Genomic DNA, 27,035 nt, shown 5'->3' on the forward strand with positions numbered 1-27,035 from the left:
GCTGTAAACGTCACTGGACTGCGCCGTTGTTGATGTTTTGAATGCTAAGCTAACTGGACCCAGCCGACGTTTTGTCTGACTCTTTCATGTGGCAGATATACAAGATGACGGTTCAGTTTTGAGGCATTGCCACCCATTTGTATACATAGTGTCTTTAGTTGTGTTTACAGAGCAAAAGGGAGAAACAGGAAAAAAGGGTGAGTGCTCTGCTTACGTAATAATTGTGTTAGTATCGCTCGCTAATTGTTAGCACAGACAAGATTCATTGATTTCTAAATGATATAATGATTTTCATCTCAGTTTTCGTAGTTTATCTGTAATATTATTCTAAATTGTGACATAGTTTGCATAATAGTGGTTTTAAACGCACTAATACAGTGCTGTGCTTGTTTCTGCATGACAAACGTTTTGTAAAATACCCATTGACATTTTCTTTGTTGTTATATTGCATTACAATTAACACACTGTTATGATTGATTTGAGGTCCAAAATGTAACTGTTTTGCAGATATCACTTTCACTAGACATAAATTCTTATAATCAAGAATGCTTGAGTAAAAATATGAGTATGCATGACAGTTATTTTTAAATTCAGATTATTAATAAGCCTATGTATTTATGTGATCACTCATACAATGCAGTGTGTTCAATGCTGTTGTCTAGATAGATAGATATTTTATGAATCCCATGTGGGAAATTACGATGCCTTAGTAGGTTGACAATACTGTGTATTGTTCGTTGAAAGACCCATGTTTGACATTTATACATTCCTGTGTATCATGCTCACATGACAGTTATTTGTTTTTCTATTTCTTTCTTTCTGAAGTCACTGAAACGGCTCATTGATTGTTCTCAGGACCCCAATGCAGTCAGTTGCAGAAACTGTGGAGAATGCCTCCATCCTGTCAGGTGGCTTGGCACAGGAGGGTCATCGGCTCTGGATCGGCAACATTGACCCCAAGATCACAGAGTGAGTCTTTGCCTCTGCAGGAACCATGGGCCGGGCTCTCACTGCACTGCCTCCCAGGCAGACCTGCGGACCTGTCCAGATGATTGATTAGCTGTATGTGTCTTTGTGCTGGAGAATGAGCAAATGACGAACAAGGCGTGTTAAAGAGAGCCACCCGGCCGTGGAGACTTGTTTTGCTGAGGGGCTGCCATCATTTCTAATTCACCTGGCGTGTTTACTCTGTGAACCTGTAGCGGCTGCTCAAGGTGGAGAGGGGGTGGGTGGGTGACACAGAAGGGAAGCCGGAGAGAAACAGCACACGTTGCGAGAGTGCCCCTGGAAAATGTACAGCTTGCCTGGGCTGGCGTCTAGACAGGCGTTTCCTTCCCACTCGTTCCTCTATTTTTCTTTAAATAACATGCTTGAATGAAAACAGCCGTGATGCCCACAGGCTGGTGATTGGGAAGATTAATTAGTTCACATGCTGGGAGTGTTTGTAGTAGTGAGCTCCAGGGTCCTGCAGATCTCACACAAACACACATACGCACACAACACACTGGTGAAGTCCTGCTATGTGAGGTCAGCATTCACCCAAATGCGATTTTTCCTGGGCTTCTCAGTAAGTGGATAATTGAGAACAGTAATTGAGTTTTGGGGTAAAACTGGACTTTAGGTTTTGCACTGTAGCTGTTGTGGACAGATTGTAAGAGAGATTTATGAAGGCTTGGAAATTGGTTACGATTGATCACCTGGTCATTTGGTGTTCAGTACCAAGGCTGGAGCACAACAACACAAATGTTAAAGGGATAGTTCACCCAAAAATAAAAGTTCTCTTATCATTTACTCACCCTTATGCCATCCCAGATGTGTATGACTTTCTTTCTTCTGCAAAACACAAATGAAGATTTTTTGAAGAATATTTCAGCTCTGTTGGTCCACACAATGCAAGTGAATGGGTGCCAAAATTGTGACTGAACACATACACATAAACACAGAACAAAAAATAATCCATACGACTACAGTTTTTTAATCCATATCTTCAGAAGTGATATGATAGGTGTGGGTGAGAAACAGGTCAATATTTAAGTCATTTTCTTGCTTGAAATTGTTCTCCCAGTAGGGGGCGATATGCATGAAAAATGTGAATCACCAAAAACACAAGAAGAAGAAGGTGAAAGTTAAAGTGGAGATTGACTGAGCAGGGAGGAGAATTTATAGTAAAAAAAAAAAAAAAGGACTTAAATATTTATCTGTTTCTCACTAGGGCTGGGCGATATGTAACAAATATTTTATCGATAATTGCCTTAAAAAATATTGCGATATCCGATTACATCGTCAACCCACCTGCCAAGGGTTGGTGAATTTTTTTGCTTTATTGATTTTGCTTTAAAAATGTAATTCATTTATTGAAACACAAACTAAAGACATTTCTAAATTCAAATTTCACTTTAAACTAAACATAAAAAGATTAAAATAACAAAGTGATCTAAAAATCTTATTTAACCACCTCCCCAAATCCAAACATTTACCATCTCCAATGGCTTCATTTGCTGTCACGCAAGCATCTGTCAACGACACCAGGTGCAAAATTACTAATAGCCTACAGATTCAGAACTAAAGGCAATTATAAATGTAAAAACATTGATAATCAAAATAAATAAGCCTAATAAGTTTCCTTGTGTTCCCAAAATAAAGCTGCCAAATGTGTGTTCTTATCGAATTTGTGTTTGTATTGCGTTTTGGTAATACAGTTAATGCTGCCAAAAGAAAAGAAAACTCCATTTTAGGTTCAAGGTGAACATGTCTTGTATTACTTTATGATTTAATCACTTTCTTCTTTGTTTCTTTAATAGAAAGATATATATATATATTACTGAACCTGCAGAGTTATGTTCACAATGCATGCTAACCGCATGGAAATAACTAAAAACACAGCACCTCCTGAGATGATCAGAGATCATTTGCAGCATTCTCATAAATTACATTATTCCTGCAGTTTTCAGATGAATGAAACAGAGAAAAAAAGAGTGAAAACTCTTTACATGCGCTTGTTCCAGCTCGCACTACACGCCTCTGAACAACAGCGAATCAGACACAAGCAGTAGCTATGTTTCCATCCAGGTTGTGAATTTATGCGAAAAATCTGAATATCGCAAAAACAAAAGAACAAAATCGTAACTTCTGGGGAAATTGTTGCGACTGTGTGACTCTTTTATTAATAAAATACTCGTGGTTTAGGACACGCAGACAAAACACTTTAATAACTTGTTTCATGACAGGAAATGACAGCGTGTCACACAGTTCTGGGAGCACTATGTGTGTGTGTGTGTGTGTGTGTGTTCCTCCATCGTGACTTTGCAGTGTGGATCTATAAGAAATTCTTTAACAGTATCAATAAACCTGCTCTTCTGGAAAAAGTGCAAGTTTGTGTTTAACTTATTTGCTCTGCAAACTCTATGCAGGCTTTGGAATTTTAGGACACCGGTATTTCAGAATGACTAGGACAACAATTCAGTTGCGATGATTGGTCCGCTGGTTCGTCCAGTGATGAATTAATTATTCAGTCACATAATTGTTTTGATGCGCATCCTGTATTCATGTTAAATTCAATAGGAGTTTATTCAGTAAATGTGTTTCCATCATAGTTTATGCACATTTCTTCTTATCGAATAAAAAATATATCCACCTCAAGCGAGCGTATGAGTTCTCTTACGACTCGGTACACTTGACATTGCGTTTGCTAACATATATGGGGAGTGTCCTTCCACACGACCTAGTTGAAACCTCTGTACAATAATGGCAATATTCTAATATTGGCTATGGTGTTTGAGCCCCTCCCTTTTAGGCGCAAAGCTGTCCGCTATAAAAGCAGGTGTGCAAACACCATTCCTCAGAATTTTCTTCCTTCAAGGCAGTGATTCATCTCTCGTCTAGAAGCCCTCTTCTGCTTCGCCGTCAACTACACGAGTCAGTGGAAGAAAACGATTATGCCAAATCACGTGCGAGTGACCCTCCCATTCAAAATGTTAACTCTGAAACAGATCTTATCGCACATCCGTCTGTAGGACTGATTTGTGTCAATAGATCTGAAGGACGTGTAATTCATGTACCAATTGCACCATGTTACAGGTAGCTTTTTAGATTCGCGTTCGAGGGAACTGCTGATTAATTTAAAGTCCTTCATTTCAGTCTGTCTCTGGCTCCCCGCACGTTCACAAAATGAATCGATGCGGCGCTCGCCCCATTGAAAATGAATGGTGTGTGTGTTTTGAATTACCTCAGCAATTGGTACTAGGTACTACTGAGTGAACACAGAGACTTGCTGCTTTGCCATATGGAAAATCTGGTCTATTGTCAACTGGTGAAAAGCACACTTTTCCCCAGCCAGTAAATCTACTTTTTAGGAGTTCATGCGTGCGCACCTCATGAACGAGTGCGTACAGATCATTCTTCGGTATCTGTTTCAGTTCAAACTGAAAAAACATTACAACTGAAATTTCATTTTCATGTGCATCACGGTAACTTGCCACTGTCTAGCTTCTCTACCACCATGGACAGAGTGAGCCTTCTACCAACAGGGTGTTATGCTGGGTCAAGTTTTCAGAAAGAAAGTGATGACCACAAACGCATCCAACACAGGTTGGGGTGCGGTGTGTAATGGACGCCTGACCTTTGACACCTAGAAACAGGTGCGAAATGGCCGTGACATGTCAACCACCTAGAACTACTGGATGTCTTTCTAGCTTTGAGAGGTTTTCCAATATTGTGAATCACCACATTCTGATTCGTTTGCACAACACAACAGTAGTGGCGTATATATGTCGCCATGACATGCTGGCCCACATATGGCCGGCGAAACGCAAGTATGCGCTTCCCACCTCAGCAATTGGTTATTGCTAGCCAGAGGTGGGTAGAGTAGCCAAAAACTGTACTAAAGTAAAAGTACTAACATAAATAATTACTTGAGCAAGAGTAAGAAAGTATCCAATTAAAAGAGTACTCAAGTAGTAACTCGCTACTTTCACAAATGACATAATAGATGTTAACTCCCCTGTATTCCATTACATAATACACATTGAACATGTACTACAGAATTATTATTATTATTAATGGAAATTCTGTCATCATTCACCATCATGTTGTTCCAAACTCATATGACTTTCTTTCTTCCATGCAACACAAAGTGGATATTAGACAGAATGTTTGCCTGAGTCACTATTTACTTTCAGTGAATTTTTACATTTGGCTCTGTAGGCCAAAATTTTGATGCTCCAAAAAGCACATAAAGGCAGCATAAAAGTAATCGATAAGACTCCAGTAGTTAAATCCATATCTTCTGAAGTGATATGATAGGAGTGGGTGAGAAACGGATCAATATTTGTCATTTTTTGCTAGACAGCAGGGGCGATATGCAGAGAATGTGAATCACCAAAAACACAAGAAGAAGAATGTGAAGGTGATCTGTTTCTCTGTTTCTCATCCACACCTATCACATTGCTTCTGAAGATATTGATTTAACCACTGGAGTCTTATGGATTACTTTTATGTTGACTTATGTGATTTTGTTTAGCTTTAAAATGTTGCCACCCATTCACTTGCATTGTATGGATCTAAAGAGCTGAGAAATTCTTCTAAAAATCTTCATTTGAGTTCAGCACATGAAAGTAATACACATCTGGGGTGGCATGAGGGTGAGTAAATTATGAGATAATTTTCCTTTTTGGGTGAACTATCCCTTTAAGGGCTCTTGTCAGATCTGGATGAATTTGTCAATAAGAGAGGTTTGGAACATTTCTAGTAATTATTACGGTGAAAACGTGAAAATGTCCCACAAGGACATTATATATAATGCTGAAATATAAACCAAAGCAAGATCATGCTTTATTAATGCCTGCTTTCACTATGTCATAGCTTTTAAAGTCCTGCGCGGATTCTTATTTCAGTGTAGTTACAGTTTTCAGTGTTGTAAGTATTTAGATCATTAGTTCTGTACAGCAGTACCTCCGCTCTCTAAATGCAGAGTATGCAGCCTAGTGTGTAGGGCACCAACCCCAGTCGTGGAACACTCGCTGTGTCTGTAACCGCCCCATATCCACTATATAATGCACTATTTCGAGTGTCTGCCATTTTGTAGGAGTGTCTGAATTCTGAGTGAGCCACTCGTTCCTTACTTTCATTATTACCCCTAATGCACTCTAATTTTGAGTGTACATTTGATGTACACTCGACAACGGTTAATTGCCCACAGTCCACCACAGGGAAGACGTATGAGCTGGGAGTTTACTGCTTCCTTCACTCCTGCAATATTTTCTTTCATGCTGATTGTATTAAATTACTTTTTGAGTTATGATTATGATTTACATCATAACATATAGAGAGACAAAACATAAAGATAAATTTTAAAATGTACACTTTATTTGATCAAATGTGCTTATTCTTTATATTAACACACAGTATATATTAAAAATGACAAACAGAATGAAGATTTATTGTATTAATATATTATTTTATAAGAATAACAAGTAAGGCTCAAGTATTTTAAAAGTTCATATGTGATGTTGTTTCTGTGACAGCCCCAGAGCTCCGACACTCGGTGTATGTGTCAGCGTCCGAATTCACTCACTCATTTCGTTCACTCGCTGCTGAGATATAGTGCACTCACTGCCATTCACTATGTAGGAAATAGTGAATGAGTGAACGATTTCGGACACAGCCACTCTCTTCACCATACGATCGCCTCGCGCCCTGCGCATCTCTCACGCACGCGCCCCACGCACCTCGCTGTGCACGCGCAGAAATACTGTCAGTTTTAGCTCCAGTTGTCAATCACGCGAACAGCAGAGCCAGGGCATTTATTTACACTTAACTTGGATGTTTACATGGATTTATAGTTAATCTGCCTGAAGTAGCTGCGATAGTTTCCAGTACCCCCGCGAGGGCGTGGAGTAAACGCGTAAATACTGCTCATGACATGAGGGACAAAGCGCACTGATATATTGCTGCACTGATTTAAAAATGTACACTTAAAAACTAATGTCATAAGAGCCCAGTTACAGAATCACCCTGAAAATTACCATCAAATTCACACAGACAAGCCCGTGTTGGCATCAGAGCCAAAACTTACCTCAGCGTGCTGCTTTAAGTTGAAGCTGTGATTTTAATCTTGAAATATCCCCTTGTCTTGGTGTTAAATGAAGGCATTGCATGACGAAACTATTATTTTTTTTTTTCACTGTGCAGAGCGAAGAAAGTGTTTCACTTTGAAGAGTTTGATGCTGCAGCAGTGATTGAGTGACAGTCTGTGACAGCAGCATGCGCAGCTGTGTAAACATCCGCTCTCGTAAAAGTCCCATTCAATAATCTCTCAATAAATTACGCATTAATTAAAATTAAATCCAGTAATGTAACGACAGGAACGCTGCCCATAGAAATTTACTAGAGTGAAAGTAAGAAATTCCCTGCGGGTAGATTAGCAAAATTACCCATGCATGAAATACATTTGGACGAGGAGCTTGTGAACTGGATTCAGCCTTGTCGCATTTGGCGAGTGGTGGGTGCTAGTTTCACACCCTGGTCATTGTTTAATATATTTTCCGACTTCCCAGATTCATGGTTTTGCCATTTCCCGATATTGTCGATCATGTCTGTTTGGAATCGGCATTGGGATCTTTGTAAGACATCGTCGATATCTGATTACATCGTCCTGTTGCCCAGCCCTATTTCTTAACCACATCTATCATATCACTTCTGAAGACATTGATTTACCACTGGAGTCGTATGGATTACTTTTATGCTGACTTATGTGATATTTGGATCTTCAAAATTTTGGCACCAATTCACTTACATTGTATGGACCAAAAAAGCTGAGAAATTCTTCTAAAAATCTTCATTTGAGTTCACATGCAGTTTTTCATTAAATCACAATTGTTTAACTAGTGGGGTGAATCTTACCAACAGCTGTCCAGGTCATATATCACCCTTAAACCAAAAGTAAAAAAAATAAGTACTTATATTTTTGCATTAAGAAAGCTTATTTTTAGACCATAAAGATTTTATGCATTTTGATATTGTCATGACAATAAGTGCTTTTCCACTGCTGGAACCTGAGCATGGTGAGAATCGGCTCCAGTAGCATTTCCACTTGAACATGGTTCGGTACGGTACGATTAGAAGCTCTTCCTGGCTCAAAATTTCTCACCACGGTTCTCAGCAATGATAATTGTCCACTTTGATGGTGGACAAATGAAGCACATTTCTCCCTCAAATTCTCATTATTGTAATGTTAATAAATCTCATTCCCATTACTGATAATACAGTAAGTTTTAAGCACCCAGTAGTTTTTTGATTGTATTTTTGCTTTTTTTGGTAGCTCTTCATTTGTCTCTCGCAAGTTATTTTACAGGCATATTTATAGGCAAATACAGCCAGTAGACTGCATGCTCAGATTCTGTTTTTGCAGTAATTTATTGAAAAGCTGCTTTTTTGTCAGCCATTCCATTGTGACTATCTCATATATTTCATTTGATCTATCTTAAGGGACCTCAATATATCACAGGTTTGGAAGAACTTGCAAAGTTCACATTTCACAAGCTTGCATTCACCAACAGATTTTTGTCTGACAGAAAATCATCCTTCTCTCTTCCTCTAAACAGTCTCTTCATGGTGCTAATTAATCTAGCTTATTGACTGTAAGTTTCATCATCATCAACATCACATTAATCACAAGCTGCTAGTCTGATCTAAAAAAAAAAAAAATTCTGGACACATTTGCACAGTTGCTCAATTTCTTTTCCACAGAAAAGTGGTGAAAATGTATGTTGCTGACTTGTGGTAGTCAGTGCTTGGGCAACATGACAAGTCACGTTGCTGAAATAGCACAAACCTCACACTTTCCACCTGTCACAGAACCTGTGAGTCTTCCCTGCCTCTAACACTTAAAAGGATAGTTTACCCACAAATGAAAATTCTCTCATTATTTACTCACCCTCATACCATCTCAGATGTATATGACTTTCTTTCTTCAGCAGAACACAAATGAAATGATTTTTAGAAGAATATTTCAGCTCTCTAGGTCCCTACAATGCAAGTCAAACGTGATCAGATCTTTGTAGCTCCAAAAATCACATAAAGGAAACACAGACGTAATCCATAAGACTCCAGTGGTTAAATCTATATCTTCAGAAGCGATATAAAAGGTGTGGGTGAGAAAAGTCCTTTTTTACTCTAAATCTCCACTTTAACTTTCACTTTCAGATGTGAAAGTGAAACTAAACAGGCACCAGATGTGACATTCAGATGTAAAAGTGGAACTTAAAGGACTTACATTTTAATCTGTTTTTCACCCACACCTACTGTATTGCTTCTGAAGATATGGATTTAACCACTGAAGTCTTATGAACTACTTCTATGTTTCCTTTGTGATTTTTGGAGCTACATTGTATGGAACTACACAGCTGAAATATCCTTCTAAAAATCTTCCTTTGTGTTCTGCAGAAGAAAGAAAGTCATACACATCTGGGATGGCATGAGGGTGAGTAAATGATGAGAGAATTTTCATTTTTGGGTGAACTATCCCTTTAAATATAACAGTTAGCTTGCCTTCCTCTATCTAGAAAATACTGTGTTGTGACTCATGTCACAGGTTTTTAACAGCATTGCTGTCTTCAGCATTGTCTGCTAAACCTTGTGAGCTGCCTACATAGGGCAGCATTTTAAGGCACCATGCCTGTGCTCTTGGCACAAAGGCTGTTCCAAAACGTTGGCAGCATCATTTTGCTGCTTCCTTCGATTACAAACTATTCTGGGGCCGGATTTAACTAAATGCACTCAACCATGCTGGTGGAATGGCTTTAGTATGTGGCGACTCACAATTTCCAATTTGCCAATGCCAAGGTAAGAAATTTAGATTATAAATGTATCTGTAAACCAGGGAAGAAAGCAGTCCTAAAACTGGAATATGTGATCATCCTCTGTAGCGCACAACCCGGCAGTCTCTCCAATGTTTACCTGTCACGCATTTGCCAACTGACTTATTTGTTACTTGCATTCTTGACTTTGCAGCACCACACTGGAAAAAGAAGCCGTAACCGTGCCAACTCGCCCGGAACGCCGGGGTTTCGCAAGAGAATCGTTCGTCCTCATAGTGGAAAAGCAGCTAAAATGTTGTTTACTAACACGTTTCACAGACTTCGACACCTTTCCGTCTTTTTGCTTTTATATTACATTTGTACTCTATACTTGTTTTATATTACCCTTGTAAACTAGTCAACACTGCTGTAATAGGGTTTCAAATACATCTACTAAGGAAGTGACAGTAAATTTGTATATCTCTTTCTCTCTTCTGACTGCCGTAATCAATCACTCTTGTTTTTCCGCTTGTTTTTTCCAATGTTTGTGTGGCACTCTGAGTTGTTGCCAATGTAGAGAGTTCCAAATCAGTCACTTGTGAGGATCCATAACCATTAGGATGATGCATTAGAAGGCTGCTATCTATGTAGCCAGTAGGCAGCATGGCAGCTCACTTGGTTGTGGAACAGAGCCACTAAATTCTCAAGCACTTTGGCCTCTGTCAGATCCATCTAAACTAATTCTTCAGTTTGAGTGACATCGTTGTTGCTAGACTGAGCCATGATGACAACAGTGAGGACAATGTTTCTTTCGTCTTATGAGAATATCTGTCAACAATTACAGAGAGAAAAGAGCTCCACCCCACCTCACACATGCGCTTTCACATCTCTCTGACACAAACATACAAACTCTTTCTTTCAGGGCCTGTTTCCCACACTTAAAATCGTGGCCGACCTGGTCCGTTCACACAAAGCAGGGGCTGCTGTCATAATAAGAGGCTGACATATTGACCTGTCCGGGCTCCGCTGGGGCCCATTTAGGGCCGGTGATGGATCTACCATGTGATGCTGGTTGTTTGTACTTTTTGGCTGTTGGAGCTCTGCTTTGCATTGTCCGTTATGCCGTAGGCACAGGGGACAGGAGGCCATATCCGATGGGACAGCCGATGAAGACTGGCCTCACATAGCACGATCCAGTCATCTGAAATAGACACGTGTCTGTTGGAATCATTCCTTGACCTTGATATCCGTACTCTTTTCTTGATTCTGCGTTCATCCTGTTCTGCTAAATGTTTCTCAAGGTCTGTCATTGCACTTTTTAAGCCAGCAATATTGAAACTGGAGAGGCTGCAGGTGGGTGGGCAGCTGACATGCTTGGCTGACGACTACTCTTTCACAAGCCACTCCAGGCCAAAGAGTTTGTTCACTCCCTGGACGGACCCTTTCTTCCTCCCCACAGCATATTTTATGGCACTCTGGGGATGTGCATTGTGGTCTGAAAAATTCTACAGGTTGTCCCTTTGAATCGGGCCATTATCGATTCCTCAATCTGCGGCAAGCCAGGAAGATCCAGTGGCCTATGTTTTAGAGGGTGGAGGCTGGGAAAGTGCGAAATTCTACTTGATGAAAAGCTCTTGGGAGAGAAGGGGAAAACATTAATACCCAAGCCAGGATCTGTCCGAGCTCCTACCTTTCCAGGATTTAAAAATAACCTCAAACATCCAATACAATAAAGAAATCCCAGGCATCTCCTCAGCTCCTTGTACAAGGCTACTCCCAGAACACTCTTGCTGTCATGCTGGAAGAACAACAATACAGCGAGAAGTTCCAAATACGTGTTGTTGTTTATCTAGTATGTGTTTAGATATGACTTAGTCTGGAGTCTTGTAGTTTTCCCATCCATTTCCTGCTGAAGGAAATGTATGCCTGGATGCCTTCCTAAGCTGTGTTACTGAATTTTTGGCATTTTGTTTATGGAATGCCCATGCATATGCCCCATTCATCACCCCCACACATCAGAATAAATCACTGGCGATGATGTCGACACATACCAAAGGCAAATATACTTATATTTATTTGGCATTGCTATCATAAAATGTGGTTTGCCGCATAACAGGTTAATGCAACTCTGCGCTCAAATAGACCCTCTGCAACCATGTTCGTGCCAAGTCAAATCGCATTAAATATTAATGACTTGGATGACGTACGGGTGAACAGGCAGAAGCGGGGATACTTGGCGAAGGGAGAGAAAACACTCTCTTTTATGTACAGACTGCATGCTAGACTGCCCTCAAATGCAGAGGACATGGCTGTTTGAAGAAGCCTGTTTGTACTTCTATTGCTGTGTTTGGATTGCACGGGTTTAACGTAATGTGAAGGTTCTTCTCTTATTTGGAGGAGAAATTCATTATTCCTGTTTTATGAGTACACTCTGCCTGTACTCTTAAGCCAAAAGTATACTTCGAACGTGTATTGTGGAAAGCGCTATACAAATAAAAATAATGACTTTCATAGTTGTGTAAAGTTTTATGCCAACATGAAATCAAAATTGGCCCTATTTACTTTCATAATACACACGAATGGTCTAATTGTGAAACATCCATCGGTGAATGTTATACCAAAGAAGAAAAAAATTATCTTCATCTTCTTTTATCAAAGTCTAGGTACTTCCACCTCTGAAACGACTTTCCTTTTTGACTGACATCACCAAGTAGGACTTAGTTTTCAACCCCTGTCCACCAGCCATCTGTCAAATAGGGACCATGGCCAGCTAGCTGCACTCGTGCTTTATAGTATGGAATGTCCACTTTTCACCACCCAATCATTTTCTGACAATCCAAATTTTCTGACGATCACAATTAGCGAAGTCATCACGTCCTACGTATTTTTATTCTTGTTGCATATCCTGCTTCACTTGGAATACACTTTCTAAAGGAGGTGCAACACCCATTCTTTAAGCACAAATAGAGCTACAACTTTATTTGTTTAAAAAAAATACATGATGTTTCGGCCACCCTCAGGGCCTTCATCAGACATCAAGAAGACCTTGAACAAATACCCTGCAACCTTGTCCTGTACATATATATAAAGATTTTAGGTGTCAAAACTATCTGCTGCTGTCCCTTGCATTTATAAGGGATTGAGGCCGGGCCATCATGATTTCCTATGTCTCTTATTGGCTGTTACAAGATAGCAGGTTGTTGAAGCTGCACACAGTTGTAATTGTTTGTCTTAAATTAAACTCTTGGGGGAATTCAGGCTTCCGCTATTTTATATCCTCATTGTACCACTGCTGTATCCTTTGTATTGTGTGAATAAAAGATTTACAGCAGCTAAAAAGGTGTAAAGCGACCTGTCATTCTGATCAAGCTCAGCTTACAAAGAATTATGATATCATGACATGCATTATTCCCTTGTGGCTATAATAATGGTTGTTACTCATTTTTTCATTCTTGCTCTGTCCAATTATTAATGGTATTTGTTTGCTAAGGCAAGCATCACTATTAATGTTGCTCATACTTAGGGGTTTGTTCAAATCCTTAACACAACTCTAAGTACTAAGTACCTCTAAATACCCTCAGTCTAAGTTTGGCACACAAAAACTTTTTGCTATGGACATGAATGGAGCCTGATCTCATGGAAAAAAAACCTTGACTGCGGTGACATTTTTGCAAAATGATATCACATGGCTCTTTCCAAGGTGAAATGTGAGGGGCGTTAAAAATGAGTTAAATTTTCTATAAAACATATGAGATTTTTAAGGTTAATGCTCAGTCAAGTTTTAAATAAAAAAGCCTATGGGGTGGCGCGGTCGAGCACCGGCTTGTGAATGGAGAGCGAGATCGGGAGATGAGAACAGTGAGGGTCATCATCTGTCATTGATTGCCTCTAACAGCTGTTTGTCGTTGCAGTGAGAAGGGAGACGGATTTAAGAGCGAGCCAGATGCCAGTGTGGGAGAGAGAGCTACACACACACACCCAGAGACTGTGTTGGTTTTGAGTCCGCTGAAAAGCGAGTTTTGAGTTGTTAAAAAAAAAAAATATATACCATTTGAGTTAGATTTCGCTGTCTCCTGCTTCCTCCTTTGTTAAAGAGCTATGAACTTTGTGACACTGGTGCCTTAACCAGGGATTTAAGGAGGAAGAACGCCACCATGTATGCCTCACCGCTGGAGGAATTATTCAAGACCCTCATCAGCATCCACCAGTCACAGCATCCAACCCTCCTCGAGCTGTGCGCATCACGCTTCTCCAGGCTCAAGCAGAGGACCGGCAGGTACTCCAGAGCTTACTACCCCAGAAGGGGCTGCCGCCGTGACCCCGGGCCCCATGACCACCATGTTCCGCTGGTCAAGATGGGGACCCAAGACGATCCGGAGGCTTTCTTGGAGCTCTTTGAGTGGTCCGCTTATTACCACTGCTGTCAGGGGAGGCCCAGCTCACGGCACAGCAGTTACCAGCTGAGAACCTCCTGGTGTACGCAGATTTAAAGAAAGCTACCCTGCAACGGGTTGGCAAGTTGGGGAAGTCGATTATGAGGTTAGACGAACGGATAGGGGTGGAGAATGTCAAATTTACCACCTCAACCTCTTAAAACCATGGAGGGAGGTGGTTCCCATGGCTTTGCCAACATTGGTTCCAGAGAGGGAGAAGCTCGGACCGGAGGTGAACTTAAAAGCCAATCGAGGCAACCCGGTCGCTTGCGGAGACAACCTCTCACCATCGCAAATCACGGATATGGCCCGGTTGCAGAGAGGATTCTCGGACATGTTCTCGCCTCTTCCCCGTCGTATGAACCTCACAGAACACCATATCGAAACAAACCCAGGGGTAGTGGTACGTAGTCTGCCCTACCGATTACCCGAGCACAAAAAAAAAAAGTGTTTCGGGAAGATTTAAAGGCCATGCTCGATATGGGGGTAATAGAAGAATTCTACAGTGACTGGGCCAGCCCGGTGGTGCTGGTTCTGAAGAGCGACGGCTCGGTCCGGTTCTGTGTGGATTATAGAAAAGTCAACACAGTGTCTAAATTTGACGCATATCCAGTGCCTCATATTGATGAACTGCTCGATTGGTTGGGTGCGGCTCACTTTTACTTGACACTGGATTTGACAAAGGGTTATTGGCAGATCCCCTTAACGCCAATGTCCCGCAAAAAAACTGCCTTCTCCACACCATTTGGCTTATACCAATTCGTGACGCTTCCGTTAGGTTTGTTCAGGGCCCCAGCTACTTTCCAGCGCCTTATGGACAGAGTCCTCCGACCACACTCCGCTTATGCCGCTGCCTATCTGGATGACATCATTATATACAGTTGTGATTAGCAGTGGCACATGCAGCACCTGAGGGCTGTTCTGAGTTCGCTGCGACGGGCGGGACTCACGGCAAACCCCAAGAAGTGCGCAATTGGACAGGTGGAGGTACAGTATCTGGGGTTTTACTTGTGTCACAGGCAGGTGCATCGCCAAATTGATTTAGACCGCAGCGGTTGCGGCCTGCCCGAGACCCAATACCAAAAAGGAGATGAGACAGTTTCTGGGGCTGGCTGGCTACTATAGAAGGTTTGTGCCTAATTATTCGGATGTCACCAGCCTGCTGAATGATCTCAATAGAAAGGGAGCCCCAGACTCGGTCCAGTGGACGGATCCGTGCAAACAGGCTTTTATGCAGGTGAAAGCTGCGCTTTGTGGCGCGCCGTCGTTACACTCTCCTGATTTTGCTCTCCCTTTTGTTTTACACACCGACGCGTCGGACGGGGTTGGGAGCCGTGTTGTCCCAGGTGGTCGAGGGGGAGGATCGTCCGGTGCAGTACATCAGCCGGAAGCGTTCGACGAGGGACACAAGGTACAGCACCATTGAGAAAGAGTGTCTGGCCATCAAGTGGGTGGTCCTCACCCTTCGATACTACCTCCTTGGACAGGCTTTCACCCTCTGTTCGGACCACGCCCTGCTCCAGTGGTTTCATCGCATGAAGGATACCAACATGTGAATCACCCGTTGGGATCTGGCCCTACAGCTTTAAGTTCGAGTTGGTCCACAGGCCGGGGCCGCATATGGCTGTTGCAGACTTCCTCTCCAGAAATGGGGGGGTGGACTTGGCAGGCCAGATGGCTCCCTGGCCAGAGTCGGACGATGGGGGTATGTGGTGGGGGGGTGTGGTCGAGCACTGGCTTGTGAATGGAGAGCGAGATCGGGAGATGAGAATGGTGAGGGTCATCGCCTGTCATTGATTGTCTCTAACAGCTGTTTGTCATTGCAGTGAGAGTAGAGACAGATTTGTCCCAATTTGGAATGCCCAATTCCCACTACTTAGTAGGTCCTCGTGGTGGCGCGGTTACATCAATCCGGGTGGCAGAGGACAAGTCTCAGTTACCTCCGCTTCTGAGACAGTCAATCCGCGCATTTTATCACGTGGCTTGCTGTGCATGATACCGCGGAGACTCGTAACATTGGAGGCTCATGCTACTCTCCGTGATCCACTCACAACTTACCACGTGCCCCATTGAGAGCGAGAACCCCTAATCGCGACCACAAGGAGGTTACCCCATGTGACTCTACCCTCCCTAGCAACCGGGCCAATTTGGTTGCTTAGGAGACCTGGCTGGAGTCATTCAGCACGCGCTAGATTCGAACTCACAACTCCAGGGGTGGTAGTCAGCGTCAGTACTCACTGAGCTACCCAGGCCCCCCAGTGGAGATGGATTTAAGAGTGAGCCAGATGCCAGTGTGGGAAAGAGAGCTACACACACACACACACACACACACACACACACACACACACACACCTAGAGACTGTGTTGGTTTTTAGTCAGCTGAAAAGAGAGTTTTGAGTTGTTAAAACATAAAAATATACCTTTTGAATTAGATTTCGACATCTCCCGCTTCCTCCTTTGTTGAAGAGCTACGAACTTTGTGACAGCCTACGTCCATACCTTAAACCTTAAACCTAACCAATAGTGTCAGAAAAGCAAATGTGAGAATAAAAATGCAATTGCTGAAGCAACGACATTATTTTGTGTGGCTTCTGACATTTTAGACTTGTGTGTCAACTTACGTGCTCTTCAGGACTCATATCCTGGTCCTTTGCAAGTTCAACGGCCTACTGTGTAGTTTGATCATGCTTAAACAAGCTTGTTAATGTAGTTGAGTATGTAATGCAAACGTTAAAATGTATCACCTTCATGCACTTTAATAAGTGTTTTGATATCATAAGATAGTATTGTGTGTGAGACAAGGTGAAGAGTAAGTGTTTATGAACTGATCATCTGCCGTTTTTCTTGTGATTTACCTGAAAGAGAATAAAAGTTGTTGCTATAGTGCCTCTAATGTTCATTGCAGCAGGAAACTGCCATTATACAATGTACAATGAGCCAAGTACAAAACATTTAGCAAAAATATAGGTATAGTAATGTCTTTCTAGGAGTCTAGGAGACTTATTGAAGGGAGGTTTGCTATTATTTAAATAAGTGATCAGATTTACAGTAAAACCATTGGTAAAAATCCCATAGACTTACATGGAAGAAGGGATCCTTGCCAAATAAGACCAGAGTATCATACAGACTTTTGGTGGGCTCTTTTGACTTGGGCCAGTAAGCAACCACTTATGCCCTGTTAACTAGCCAAAACAGCCTAGAATAACAGCGACAAGTTTTGCAGAGGCACAAATCTAGTTAGCGTAATTCCAGTATCCATAATCATGTTGACACAAACGCTTACCCCAACGTTGGGAGTATGTTGCACAAAAGGAAATAGATTTCAGAACTTCAAAATAAGGATATCTCACTCTGTGTTCCTGCAGGTACCATTTAGTAAAGCTCCTGGAGAAGTTTGGCAAAGTGAAGCAGTTTGACTTCCTGTTCCACAAGTCGGGTCCTCTGGAGGGGCAGCCAAGAGGATACTGCTTTGTGAACTTCCACACCAAAGAGGTTCTGTGCCTTCTCTTTACCAACATCCACTGAGAATTAACTATCCATAGTAGCCAAATCAATGACATTTTGATGGATCCTATGATGGTATGGAGGCCCACATAAAGCACCTAGACAGCTGATGGAGGAAGGATTTTGCTCTTTTGAGTGTAATGTGAGGCAGTCCCAAGAGTGTCGTTGTAGGGGAAATGTGTGTTTACAGATCTTATTCACACTCTTCATGAGAGCTTGGAAAACTAGTGATCCATCATCAGCCATTATTGTTCCCTATCATTATGCTGTGCTCCCAGTAAGAGCCGCAAGGAGTGAGCAAACAGACAAACAGGAAGACTCTGAATCCAGAGGCTGTAGAGATGTTTTCTTTAAAAGTGCCAAATGGTTTAAAAGATCATTTGAATTGAATTTGAAATGATAATTAACTGTCTTATAATTAAATTGTGGGTGCCACTTGGTGTCAAATTCTCTGGTCAAAGCATAGTGACAAATGTTTAGAGACATTTAACCATAACCTGTATTATTGTGATAATCATAAAATCTAATTTTGATGTTGGCAATCTCTGTTATGACAATCCAAATTAATGTTGTTTTCTCCCCATTACAGGAGGCTGAGCGGGCCATTCAGTGTCTGAATGGAAAGTTGGCGCTTTCTAAGAAGTTAGTGGTACGCTGGGCTCATGCTCAGGTAAAGGTGGGTATCACAAAATGAATTGTGTTTGCGAAGGGTTAAGTATTTTTAAACACCCATAACCAACACCATTTTAAACACCATTAACTTACATTAATAAGTATTAACTTTGGTGCCTGAACAATACTTGAAATCTTGCAGCTTATTGAGTAGAGATGTGCTTTTACTCTTCTAAGTATTCGAGTTTAGGATTTTTACCTGGAGGACATTAAAATCCCATAGATTCACATTGAAGGAGTTACCTAAGCCATATCTTTGGGCTAGCATTTGAGGTAGACCGATACATCGGTTTTACGATTAATCGGTGCCGATAGTTGCTTTTTGGAACTATCGGTTATGGGCAAAAATGTGTATTTTTTTATTTTTCCTCTGTGGCCGGCGCTGGAGGATTCTACAGTTAGAACGGCTTGTTCCTACAGTATAACTGTGGCATTGATTTTGAAAATATGACTGATGCAAAAAAACTATCTTTTATTTAAGGATAGTGATCATATGAAGCCATTTATTATCACATAGTTGTTTGGCTCCTTTTTAAATCATAATGGTAACAGAAATCACCCAAATGCCCTGATCAAAAGTTTACATACCCTTGAATGTTTGGCCTTGTTACAGACACACAAGGTGACACACACAGGTTTAAATGGCAATTAAAGGTTAATTTCCCACACCTGTGGCTTTTAAAATTGCAATTAGTGTCTGTGTATAAATAGTCAATGAGTTTGTTAGCTCTCACGTGGATCCACTGAGCAGGCTAGATACTGAGCCATGGGGAGCAGAAAAGAACTGTCAAAAAACCTGCGTAACAAGGTAATAGAACTTTATAAAGATGGAAAAGGATATAAAAATATATCCAAAGCCTTGAAAATGCCAGTCAGTACTGTTCAATCACTTATTAAGAAGTGGAAAATTCGGGGATCTCTTGATACCAAGCCAAGGTCAGGTAGACCAAGAAAGATTTCAGCCACAACTGCCAGATGAATTGTTCAGGATACAAAGAAAAACCCACAGGTAAATGGCTTCATATGATCACTATCCTTAAAAGACAGTTTTTTTGCATGATCAGTCATTTTTTCAAAATCAATGCCAAAATTTCACAATTTCTGCCAGGGTATGCAAACTTTTGAGCACAACTGTATATCTTCAGCTTTAGTGTGTCAATAGGAAATATAAATATTAGACTCCCAAACATTACATTTGCAAATAGAAAAGATTAGAATAGAAGAACAGGGAGCCCTGCAACAGATGTCATGGCCCCCACAAAGCCCCCCACTGAACATCGTGTCAGTCTGAGATTACATAAAGAGACAGAAGCAACTGAGACAGCCTAAATAGATAGAAGAACTGTGGCGAGTTCTCCAAGAAGCTTGGAACATCCTATCTGCCAACAACCAAGAAAAACTGTGTCCAGGTGTACTTAGGAGAATTGGTGCTGTTTTAAAGGCAAAGGTGGTCACACCGAATATTGATTTAGCTTTTTTTTATGTTTACTGGACTTTGTATGACATTAAGTGATAAATGAAAACTATTTATGTCATTAATTTTTAAGACATCCTTACTATGCAACGTTTTTAAGTGCCTAAAACTTTTGCACCGTAGTGTGTGTGTGTGTGTGTGTGTGTGTGTGTGTGTGTGTGTGTGTGTATGTATATATATATATATGTATATATACACACAGTGCATTCATAAAGTATTCAGACCCCTTCATTTATTTTCACATTTTGTTATGTTGCAGCCTTATGCTAAAATGCTTTAAATTCTTTTAATTTTTTTCACATCATTCTACACTCCATACCCCATAATAACAAAGCAAAAAACTGATTTTTCACAACTTTGTAAATTTAATAAAAAGAAAAAACTGAAATATCACATTGACATATGTATTCAGACCCTTAACTCAGAACTTAAAGCACCTTTGGCAGCGATTACAACCTTAAGTCTTTTTGGGTATGATGCGACAAACTTTGCACACCTGGATTTGGGGATTTTCTGCCATTCTTCTCTGCAGATGCTCTCAAGCTCTGTCAGGCTGGATGGGGACCATTGGTGGACAGCCATTTTCAGGTCTCTCCAGAGATGTTCGATTGGGTTCAAGTCCGGGCTCTGGCTGGGCCACTCAAGGACATTCACAGAGTTGTCCCTAAGCCACTGTTGCATTGTCTTGGCTGTGTGCTTAGGGTCATTGTCCTGTTGGAAGGTGAACCTTCGGCCAAATCTGAGGTCCTGAGCACTCTGGACCAGGTTTTCATTAAGGATATCTCTGTATTTTGCTGCGTTCAGTTTTCCTTCAACCCTGACCGGTCCCCCAGTCCCTGCCACTGAAAAACACCCCCACAGCATGATGCTGCCACCACCATGCTTCATCGTAGGGATGGTATTGCGCAGGTGATGAGAGGTGCCTGGTTTCTTCCAGACATGAAGCTTGGAATTGAGGCCAAACAGCTCAATCTTCGTTTCATCGGACCAGAGAATCTTGTTTCTCACAGTCTGAGAGTCCTTTAGGTGCTTTTTTGCAAATTCAAAGTGGGCTTTCATGTGTCTTGCACTGAGGAGAAGCCCAGATCGGTGGAGTGTTGCAGTGATGGTTGTCCTTCTGCAAGTTTCTCCCATCTGCACACATGATCTCTGGAGCTCAACCAGAGTGACCATCGGGTTCTTGGTCACCTCTCTTACCAAGGCCCTTCTCCCCCGATTCCTCAGTGTGGCTGGGTGGCCAGCTCTAGGAAGAGTCGTGGTTGTTCCAAACTTCTTCCATTTAAGAATTATGGAGGCCACTGTGCTCTTGGGAACCTTCAATGCAGCCGAAATTTTATGTAGCCATCCCAAGATCTGTGCCTCGACACAATCCTGCTGGCAGTTCCTTTGACCTCATGGCTTGAGTTTTGCTCTGATATGCATTTTCAGCTGTGAGACCTTATACAGACAGGTGCGTGCCTTTCCAAATCACGTCCAATCAATTGAATTTGCCACAAGTGGACTCCATTCAAAGTGTAGAAACATCTCAAAGATGATCCAGAGAAATGGGATGCACCTGAGCTAAATTTCAAGTGTCATAGCAAAGGGTCTGAATACTTATGTCAGTGTGATATTTCAGTTTTTCTTTTTAATAAATTTGCAAAGTTATCAAAAAAATCAGTTTTTTTGCTTTGTCATTATGGGGTATGGAGTGTAGATTTATGTGAATTTTTTCTTTTTTCTTTTTTTAAGCATTTTGGCATAAGGCTGCAACATATCAAAATGTGAAAACAATTAAGGGTGTGAATACTTTATGAATGCACTGTGTGTGTGTGTATATATATATATATATATATATATATATATATCCATAATCTGGTGAATATAAAAGCTTTAAAAAGTTTAATTTGGTAAACACTTAAATATAGAGGATTTTAACAGAACCAAGTCTTTGTCTTTGCAAAATAAGAGTCCTGAAATAAGTGTCTTGTTTATAGTTAAAAGTCAAAGCTTTATGCACAAAAACTTGATTTTATTCTGGTTATTATTGGGATTTTGGTTGCACAATTAACTGCATCTGGGATTTTATTAATTTTGCCGTTGTCTGTGCCTGTCATAGCAGGGAAAGACTAATACATTTTTTAACATTCTATTAATCGATTTTAAAAGCTATTGGCAAAATACACTAATGGTCGACATCTAGCTAGAATATCATAGAGAATTTTTTTGTGGGCTCTTTTGAATTGGGTCACTAAGCAACCACTTTGAAACCACACAAAACACCTTAGCAAACGCATAACAATGTGCTAAAAACCTCTCGGAACACCTTAGCAACCACATAGCCTTGGCAACTACCCACAACACCCCAGTAAAATAATGTTCTATAATAAAATGAATTATATAGAAAATCTTTTTTTATTGACGGGCTAGCTAGAATTGATTTTCAGGGGCATTGTTTTTACATTTATGGTGGCATATTTTTTCTAACCATATAAAAACACAGCATTATCCAATTTATGTCAGATACTTGTCAATCTGAACTATTATGGCTTTAACTTCAAGTCTACATCAAATACAAATGAAGCTGTAAATAATGCAAAAGACTCATGCCTAGGCCTAGAATTGATAATTATAAATATAACAACTGCTACATGTTAAAAATTTGCTAAGGGGGCATTTTTTTTGCCCCCATATTTTTAATATTTGGGACATGTTTGTCAGTTTCTTTGGCATTTTTGCCCCAACTATTGGTTTATTTTTGACCCTGGTAAGCAGTAGTAATAGCTAAATATGTAGAATACGTAGAGCTACATATAGAGAGGGATTCCTCAGGCAACCCTGGTGTTTAACAATAGGCAGCTGCTGCTGTGAGTCAGGAAATCCTGTATGGTTGAGAATCACGCCCCTCCTGTGCACCCCCTCTGGCCCTCCTTGTCTGAGGGGAAAGGGACACCAGGCTGGGGTCAAGGTCAACAGAGCAGAGTTGTTGACAACAAGTAGTAGGTTTGGATCCAGGTCCTCTTGACCACCCTCCACCCAATATTGTGAGGCTGGGGAAAGTGTGTATGTGTGGACAGTTTGACCATCTCCCTGACAACGGCCCATAGATACAGTTTTGTCTGAGTATCAGAGTATTCTTCAGCTATGTGTTTATATCCGCCGTGCCCTTAGAAGCCCCCTTGTTCAGAGGAGCTGTCTGATAAATGCGGTGTATATAAAAAATTATTTGCCCTTTATACATGAGTTGTTTGGGTGGAGTGTAGCAATCTAAAGGAAAATAAACATTTAGAAAAAACGATTAACTTAATGTAACCTAATGTAATGTATAGGATGAGGAACGGGTTGTAAGAATATAGCCTCATGGCTTTCTGTACTCAAAAAGAAATTACAAATATGGTTTCACAAGTGAACTTAAAGACAACGTTAAATCAAATTGACCCTGTTTACTTGCGTAATAAATTTCCCTAGTTTTATAGTGGATGATTAATCAGTGCACATTATTTTTTAGAAATAAAGGTTTGTTTACATAATTTACATAAACATGTAATAGGGTGTTTCTTCAACTTTAGGCACTTTTAGCACTGTGAACTTCTAGAAAGTAAACTCCCGTTAAAACATTTTTTTATACTATTTTGTTTTTTAAATGTGTCTACTAACACTGTCCTGTGTATGTGTGCATGCACTGCTGGAGAGTTATGTAATTTTTCAACCCCCCCACCCACAGTGACATTTCACATCTCAGATTCTCTGATGTGTTAAAAAAAATTCTGTGGTGAAAATGAAGGTGATGGAAATAACATTAAAGGGATAGTTCATCCAAATATGAAAATTCTCTCTTCATTTACTCATGCCATCCCAGATGTGTATGACTTTCTTTCTTCTTCAGAACACAAAGAAGATTTTTAGAAGAATATTTAAGCTCTGTTTGTCCATTCAATGCAAATGAATGGTGGCCAGAACTTTGAAGCTCCAAAAAGCACATAAAGGAAACATAAAAGTAATCCATAAGACTCCAGTGGTTAAATCCATTTCTTCAGAAGCGATATGAAAGGTGTGTGTAAGAAAAAGATAAATATACTATAAATTCTCCTCCCTGCTCAGTAGGTGGTGATATGCACAGAGAATGTGAATTTCCAAAAGCAAAAGAAGAACTCTTAGGAAAGAAGAGAGAGCTTAGGCTGTTTGAAAGTGGATATTTATAGTAAAAAAGGACTTAAATATTTATCTGTTTCTCACCCACACCTATCATATGGAGTTGTATAGATTACTTTTATGCTGCCTTTGTGTGCTTTTTGGACCTTCAAAGTTGTGTTCACTATTCACTTGCATTGAGTGGACCTACAGAGCTGAAATATTCTTCTAAAAATCTTCATTTGTGTTCAGCAGAAGAAAGAAAGTCATACACATCTGGGATGGCATGAGGGCCAGTAAGTGTTTAGAGAATTTTCATTTTTGGGTGAACTATACCTTTAACATTTTTTAAATAAAATGGCTGACTCCTTTTGTCTTGCAAAGACTAATTTCATAGCTTACATTTTATGTATTCAAAATACACACAATTAAATGACATTTTCAGACATTTTGCATAATTTGGCAAAATTATAGCTTGATTGGAAATGACGCCCCCAAAACATTTCTGCTTACAAGTGATATTTACCTTGATTTTTCTTTCTTTTTTTCTTGTCTCATATTTCAACTCAAGTATGCTCTTCACTGACAGTTTTATTGACTTGGTTAACAAGTACACTTTATTTGGGGCAAAAATGTATTAGGTACAAAATTGTTTGTGGTAAAGCCTTAATATTTGAAAAATTGATAGAAAACATTTTCACACAATAAATATTGAAAGTGTTTATATTTATTCACTCTTTGCTTAGATTATCATAGTTTTAAACATGTAATAATTAGTATTTTTATAAATGATTTTCATAGTTTAATATTGAAAGTCTGGGTCTGGGTCAAGTTTAAAATGGTAAAATCTGAACATAAAAAGCATTTTTTTTTAAAGTACTAAAAATAAATGATGAGGGCCTGGTAAAACGTTCCGAGTCAGTTTTAATGTGACCTTCATATAACAGAAAGAAAACCTGAAAATCTGAAAACAACTGAAAAAACACCCAGCAACTAAGGTTGCATGACTGGGGAATAATTAGATTAACCAATAATATAATAGCCTAGCAATCGCCATCCAGTCAAATCCCAAAGGATAAAATCAAGTCCTGCCCTATATTATTTTTGGCTGAATATTCTGTTTCACCCATAAATATGACATTTTCCCAGTTAAGTGTGTTGTGGAGGCCGTTTCATGTTGTCTTTAATATTGAACATTTATTCTTTAATACTAACTTGTCATTTCAAAACTATTTTGTCATTTTCATTTTAGTCTTTCATTATTATAGTTCATTAAATCATTCTTTGTTTTTATTCCCCACAGATTCTCATAACATGATTTGGCTGTCACAATGCTCAAGGTTGTAAGGATTTTTGATTGTCAGTTTTGAGTGGAATGAATGTGCATGCCATTGTTTTGCAGTCCAGCTTTTCCCACAATGTCGTACTGTGAGGATAAGTAGCTTTTGTGGCCTTTCTTTGGTCCCTGACTGGAACAATTGACTGTAAGATAGGTGGCTAAGTCAAATCTCTTCTACCTGGCCTTTGACCTCAAATGTTCAGCTTTGTGGTGGAAAGTTGGTTCTCATTTTTCATAAATCAAATAAATCAGCACTGCACAGTTTCTCATAAGCGTGTGCCTCACACGTGTCTTCCCTGTCTTCTTTCCCACTTGGTGTGTGTGTTTGCTCTATTTCAGAGGTTCGAAACCTTCAGAGGAGACAAGAATCTGCCTGCCAGTTTAGAGCCTTCATCCAGTGAAGCAGAGGAGCTGCCAGCTTCACTGAGGTTTGGGATATTTCCGCTCTAAGCTAGACTTCTCACCCTCTCGCTTTCCTTCCATCTCACCCTATTTCACTTCTTGCTCTTTCAAATTCCCCCCTTTTGTGTTTCCCTCTCTTATACACTGTTTTCATTCTCCTGTTAATACATTTTCTCAGCCTCTCCTTTTGCAGCAGGGACGAAAGGGTCATGTGCTTGAACCACTCATGACCAATAGCTTCTCCGAAGTCCGAAGTGTGACTTTTGTAGAAAAATGCTTGTATTTCTCCATCAGAACAGCCACTGAAGTGCTCTGCTTGGAATGGAGAATATGGTTAATGCTCTTTTCTTTCTTGTATTCCCTCTGCTTTCTATAGTGTTAATGCAAAGATTCGTGCCATTGAAGCCAAGCTGCAGATGATGGACGAGAACCCAGATGACTTTTCTGGACCCTTAGTGTATATCTACAACAAGCCTTCCGATAAGAAGGACAAGCGATCCCAGCCCTACCGCAAGCAGTTCCGCAAATTCAGGAGGTGACCTCTCCTAAAACTGGCCAAGTGTCCCTGCACTGAACGGACTAGGGACTGAGATGTACGGAGATAAGCTGTTCTTATCTCTTGGCTAATGTGAGACTGTAATGCATTACGAGAAGGTGTGTTACACCTTTGATTTGTAGTGTTGTGCTGTTTTCAGGCCAATGGAGGAGTACTTTTACCATGAAAGACATTATCTGAAGTAAGCGGGATATAAGAATATTCAAGTGAAATTAGTTTATCCTCTTTTTTTTTTTTTTTAAATGTTGATGTTAATAATTTCAGTTCTTCAGGTGATGAAAACTTTTGCACCTTTCTGAATTTTCAAACTACATTTCTGTACACATGTCCCTTATATTCTTCCAGAATGCTTGTTTGTGTTGGTTGTTTTTTTTTTGTTTTTTTTTCAATTGTAAACTACCCCATGTGGTTTCATGCTGTGCTGCTTGCAGATGTGTTGTGTTGTGTGTTAGGAATCTCATGATCCCAAATCTACACACTACTCAGAATATTACCTGTCTTTTAGACTGTTTGAGTCATTTATTTATAAAGAAAGCACAAAATTCTGCTCATTAGAGCTGCATTGTTGCTGTACAATTCTTTAGCTGTTAATAGCTTTGCCTTTTTATGTCAAAATTGAAAAGGGCTCGTGTGTCATGGACAGTTTGGATCAAATGTAAAAATCCAGGTATTTTGATAGATTTTGCTCTTGCCATATATAAAAATAAATAAATAAATAAATCAAATGTTCCTTCTAAGAGGTGTCCAAACT

The 27,035-nt window shown here is 40.2% G+C and overlaps 1 protein-coding gene across 2 annotated transcripts; it reads left to right on the forward strand.

The window, feature by feature from the left end:
• Positions 1-14: 14 nt before the first annotated feature.
• On the forward strand, positions 15-27,035 carry LOC127432833 (probable RNA-binding protein 18). Of its 2 annotated transcripts, none has more exons than XM_051684272.1 (6): positions 15-197; positions 826-969; positions 17,593-17,719; positions 18,321-18,401; positions 25,666-25,754; positions 26,105-27,035. In XM_051684272.1, exons 2-6 carry the CDS (start codon positions 863-865, stop codon positions 26,265-26,267), a joined length of 567 nt encoding a protein of 188 aa, XP_051540232.1. In that variant the 5' UTR covers positions 15-197; positions 826-862; the 3' UTR covers positions 26,268-27,035. The 2 variants fall into 2 exon arrangements, with proteins under 2 accessions (XP_051540232.1, XP_051540233.1); XM_051684273.1 differs by having other exon boundaries at positions 856-969.

This window comes from Myxocyprinus asiaticus, chromosome 42 (assembly GCF_019703515.2).
Source record: "Myxocyprinus asiaticus isolate MX2 ecotype Aquarium Trade chromosome 42, UBuf_Myxa_2, whole genome shotgun sequence".
NCBI classification, from domain to species: domain Eukaryota; kingdom Metazoa; phylum Chordata; class Actinopteri; order Cypriniformes; family Catostomidae; genus Myxocyprinus; species Myxocyprinus asiaticus.